We start from the raw sequence: 4502 nt of genomic DNA, 5'->3' as shown, positions 1-4502 counted from the left end.
GGGGGGGGGGGGGGTAGGGGTGGGGGGCTGAGCACCCACCCCTGCTCGTGCCGCAGGTACGGGCGCCGGTGCTGCTGTGCGTGGGTGCCCGGGACCGGCGGGTCAGCCCCACGCAGGCGCTGGAGCTGTACCGGGTGCTGCGGGCCAGCAGGGTGCCGGCACGGTGAGCGGGGCGCAGGGGTCGGGGGAGCAGGCAGGGAGCCCTGGGGCGCCGGCTGAGCGTCCCCTGCCCGCCCCCAGGCTGCTGTGGTACCCGGAGGGCGGCCACGCGCTGGCAGGCACAGAGACGGAGGCCGATGTTTTTGGGAACTGCGCCCGCTGGTTCCTCCAACACCTGAGACAGCCCCGGCACAGCCCCTAGCACCTGCAGCGGCCCTGTGGCCGTGCTGGCCTTGGAGTGACCGGGGGTCCTGGGGAGGGCACCGGGACCACAGGAGAACGGAGCAAGTGGCGGCACAGGATGGAAATGGGGATGTGGGCTTGCCTCTAAATAAACGTGTGCCACCTCGTGCAGAGCTGTCCGGTGCATCTTGGCCACGCTGCAACACAGACAGGCTGGCTCCACTCCCTTTATTGGGATCGGGGGGGCAGGCGGGGGGGGGCCACCCCTCCAGCCGCCCGCAGCCCGGCTCAGACCATCTTCATGACCTTGTGGATCCAGTCGACGTAGAGCGAGACACGGATGAAGAGGGCGGGCTGGTCGGTGCGGGCGCAGACCCGGGACGGGGTGATCACCCCCTCCAGCACCCAGCAGTCGGCGGTCAGGCAGGCCAGGGGCCCTCCGTAATCTCCCTGCGGGGCCAAAGAGCTCTGTGACCCCCATCCCGGGGGGGTGGCCCCGAGCCCACCCAGCCCCGCGGCTCCTGGCCCCACTCACCTCGCAGGCGCCCACGCCGGTGCGCAGCGGGGCGGTGCACAGCTCGCTCTCCTTCAGGCGCCCACGCAGCGCCGCCTGGCACTCGCCGTGGGCCAGCACCGGCAGCTGGGCCACGTTCAGCACGCGGCTGTCCGCCGTGCCTGCGGGGAGCCAGCCCCCGGGGCGGCGGCGGGGGATGGCACCGAAGGGGGAGGGAGTGAGCAGGGGGTGTCATGGGGCGGGCAGGGGGATGCTGCAGGAAGGGGGACGCCGTGGGTAGGGGATGCCGTGGGTGGCAGGGGATGCTGCAAGCGGGGGGGGGACACAACAACCACGGGGATGCTGTGGGCATGGAGATGCCACTGCACGGGAGTGGCAAGGCAGGGGACACCGCTGCAGGGGGGTGCTGGGGCTGGGGCTGCCCACGTCGGGTACCTCTGGTTTCCCCCCAGCCGGCGATCTCGCAGATGGTGCCCGCGGGCACGACGTAGCGCTCGGGCGGGAGGCAGATCAGGGCCACGCGCGTGTTCAGCACCGCCGGCCTGCAGAGGGACGGGCGGGGGGACGTGGGACCAGCCTCAGTGGTGCCAGGGGACAGGGCACCGGGCTCAGCTGCTCACCTCGCCAGCTTCAGCAGCACCAGGTGGGACTCAGAGGGACCGCAGAAGATGCGCACGATGGGGATGGCCTGCAGGTCGGGGTCTGCAGGGCCGGGGTCCTTGAACAGCACCCCCAGGTGCACCTCGTAGCCTGACAGGTCCGCGTCGCTGCAGGACGGGGACATCAGGGCACGGTGGTGCCCGGGGCCTTGCATGCCGTCCCCAAGCTCACCAGGAGGAGAAGCACTGGCGGACGCTGATCACCCACTGCTCCTTCACCAGGGACCCGCCGCAGAAGTGCACGCCGGCCCTGAAGGCACCGAGGGAGGGCAGCTAGGGTGGGCGCCCGGCTGGTGGCACAGCGGCGCTGGCACGCGGGGCGCCCGCTCACCGGTTGCGGATGCTGACGGTCCACGGCGAGTTGCCGGGCTGCCCGCCCACGATGCGCCCCTTGCGCTGCAGCCTCTCGTCCCGCCGGCCGCACTGCTCGAACGTCACCGCCTCTGCACGCGCAGCGGGCGTCAGCCGGCGGCGTCCGCGCCCGCCGCGTGGCACCCAGCGTCCCCCTGTCCCTACCCGTGCTCTCCAGGATGGACGGCACCACGTTGCCAGCTGCGGAGAGAAAAGCAAGGGGGTGGCTGCGGCGGGGCGGCCACAAGCACGCCACGGGGCAGCCGGGGCTCAGCGGGGCCGGGGCTCACAGCAGGGCTTGATGGCGCAGTAGTCAAAGGGCATGCGGGGGTCCATGGTGTAGCACCAGGGGCCGTGGCTGTCGTTGTCGGGGTTGCGGCAGTAGTTCTCCTCCAGGTGGGCCTCGGGGTGGGTGGCGGGAGAGATCCTGCCGGGAGGGAGTCGCCATCGCTGTCCCCGTCCCTGTCCCCGTGCACCAGCCCCCAGGAGGCTCCGGCACACACTCACTGGGGCACGTGGGGTGTCTGGGCGTCCCAGCGCTGGCACGTGATGCCCTTGCGCGTCTTGCTGACGCGGCCGTGGTACGTCTCGCCATGGCCGTGGTAGCACTCTGGGGGCAGGCAGGGAGCACTCTGTCACGGGCGGGCGCTCTGACGGGGGCACCCCCAGGCCCAGGGGAGCGGGGCTCACCCTGAGCACCCAGCTCGTCGTCGCAGCGGCGGATGTGGAAGCAGAAGGCAACGCGGACGCTGGGGCGGGTGGTGAAGCACCACGGCGCCTCCGAGCCGTCGGGGTTGCGGCAGTAGTTCTCCTGCAGGTCCCTGGCAGAGCAGCCCATGCGTGCCCATGCCCGTGGGTGCCGTCCACGGCCACCCCGCCCTGCCCCGCCAGACCTACTTGCACGGGTACTTCTCGGGCACAAAGTGGTGCCGGTGGGGTGCCTGCGCATCCCAGCGCTGGCACGGGATGCCCGACACGGTGACGTTCACCCGGCCCCGGTAGCTTTCGCCTTTCCCCCTGAAGCAGCTGGTGGTGACGTTGAGGGGCCGCGGACGCTTCTCTGCTTGCGTGGCCAGAGAACAGCGGGGTGAGGGTGGCACCGAGGACGGCCAGTCCTGCAGGTGGTGCCAGCGGGGACTTACTGCAGACGCGGATGCGGCAATACTCGCGCTCCCGCGCGGGGTCAACGGTGTAGCACCAGGGCCGCTCGGAGCCGTCAGGGTTGCGGCAGTAGTTGTCATCCAGACCCTTCTCGGGGTACCTGGGCGAGAGATGGGGAGCAGTGGTTGAGGGTGACAAGCGTCATTGTCACCACCGTGGCCGCGCGCCCCCGGGCCGGTACTTGTCGGGGTGGTAGGGATGCTTGTGCGGGTGCTGCAGGTCCCAGCGCTGGCACTCAGTCCCAGACTCGGTGTGGTCCACGAAGCCCCGGTAATCCTCCCCGTTGCAGGTCATGCAGATGGCTGCCAACAGCGGGGGGGTGGCCTCAGTGGTGGCGGGGACAAGCGGCGCGGGGTGTCCCCGGGCCCGGCGCTCACCATCCTCGCACTTCTTGATGCCGCAGCTCTGGTGCCGCACGCTGGGGTCGATGGTGTAACACCACGGGCCCCGCTTGTCCCGGTCGGGGTTGCGGCAGTAGTTCTCCTCCAGCCCGTTGCGTGGGGACGGCAGGAACCTGTGCCACCCCCGGTCAGTGCCACTGCCCCAGCGCTGTCCCCGCTGTCCCCGCGCTGTCCCCACCCCGTAGCCCATCGCCCCGCGCTGTCCCGTCCCACGTCCCATCGCCCCGCGCTGCCCAGGGCTGGTGCCCGCAGCCACCGGGGTGGCGGCGGGGGGCACAGCGGCACCTGTGGTCGTGCGGCGTGGTGGCCTGCCAGCGCTGGCAGCTCAGCCCTTTCTCCGTCGTGGCCCGTGTGCCGCGGTAGCTGGTGCCGTCGGCCACGATGCAGTCCCGCAGGTAGTCTGGGCAGAGCCGGGCACCGCGTCAGCGCCGTGCGGGCACCGGGCAGCCCCGCGGCGGGTGTGCGGCGTGGAGCCACGGCGCCAGCCCACCTTTCTTCTGGTACAGGTCGTAGTGGATGTTCTTCTGCAGCCGGACGCGGGGCGAGTGCTGCGTCCAGGGCAGCAGCTGGCACAGCTGGCTCTGCCGCTCGTGGTGGAAAGCCCTGCGAGGTGCGACGGAGGGGTGACGGCGGGGTGACAGCGGGGTGAGGGCAGGGTGACAGCGGGGTGACGGCGGGGTGAGGGCAGGGTGACGGCAGGCACCGGGTCACTCGGTGGCCGCAGCCGCCCTCGCCCCGCGCCGTGGCTCACCGGCAGGCCGGGCTGGTGGCGCAGCGCTGGGCACACCGCTCGGCCGGGCCCGGCTCCGGCGGCGGCGGCGTGTCGGGGGGCACGGGCAGCAGCTCGGTGGCTCGCAGGCGCTGGAAGTCGTTGAGGGGCGAGCGGGGGCCTGGGGAGCGCGGCGGGAGCTCGGCACCCGGGGGGGCACGGGGCCGGCCGGGGTTCCCGAGCCCCAGATGGTGTCCGCCAGGGCCCCGCCCGGGCTGCCCAGCGCCGCCCAGCCCCCGCCGGCCCCGCGGCCCCCGGCCCCGGCCCTACCTGCGCCCAGCGCCACGGCCACGGCCGCGGCCAGC

General features: G+C 72.6%; 2 protein-coding genes across 2 annotated transcripts in view; one reads left to right on the top strand and one right to left on the bottom strand.

Annotated features, from left to right (window-relative positions):
* The window catches only part of LOC118157841 (acylamino-acid-releasing enzyme-like), a 3958-nt gene extending 3447 nt beyond the window's left edge, over positions 1–511 (top strand). Inside the window, exons 19-20 of the mRNA XM_035312336.1 lie at positions 18–163; positions 241–511. Coding sequence (XP_035168227.1) covers positions 18–163; positions 241–361 — 267 coding nt within the window. The 3' untranslated portion in view covers positions 362–511. The remainder of the gene's footprint in view (positions 1–17; positions 164–240) is intronic.
* A 44-nt stretch (positions 512–555) lies between these two features.
* On the bottom strand, positions 556–4498 carry MST1 (macrophage stimulating 1; the record flags this gene model as incomplete). Its single annotated transcript, XM_035312332.1, has 18 exons — positions 556–792; positions 878–1017; positions 1292–1398; positions 1477–1623; positions 1688–1765; positions 1847–1958; positions 2032–2067; positions 2157–2293; positions 2374–2476; positions 2557–2687; positions 2764–2926; positions 3009–3127; positions 3209–3329; positions 3405–3541; positions 3714–3828; positions 3919–4031; positions 4180–4318; positions 4468–4498. Coding segments are annotated over 18 exons (2091 nt in total), but the record flags the coding sequence as incomplete, so codon positions are not given.
* Between the last annotated feature and the right edge of the window lie 4 nt (positions 4499–4502).

Source organism: Oxyura jamaicensis (genome assembly GCF_011077185.1).
Source record: "Oxyura jamaicensis isolate SHBP4307 breed ruddy duck chromosome 12 unlocalized genomic scaffold, BPBGC_Ojam_1.0 oxy12_random_OJ72723, whole genome shotgun sequence".
NCBI classification, from domain to species: domain Eukaryota; kingdom Metazoa; phylum Chordata; class Aves; order Anseriformes; family Anatidae; genus Oxyura; species Oxyura jamaicensis.
The sequence above is the reverse complement of the archived record's forward strand: the minus strand, read 5'-3'. Positions and strand labels throughout refer to the sequence as shown.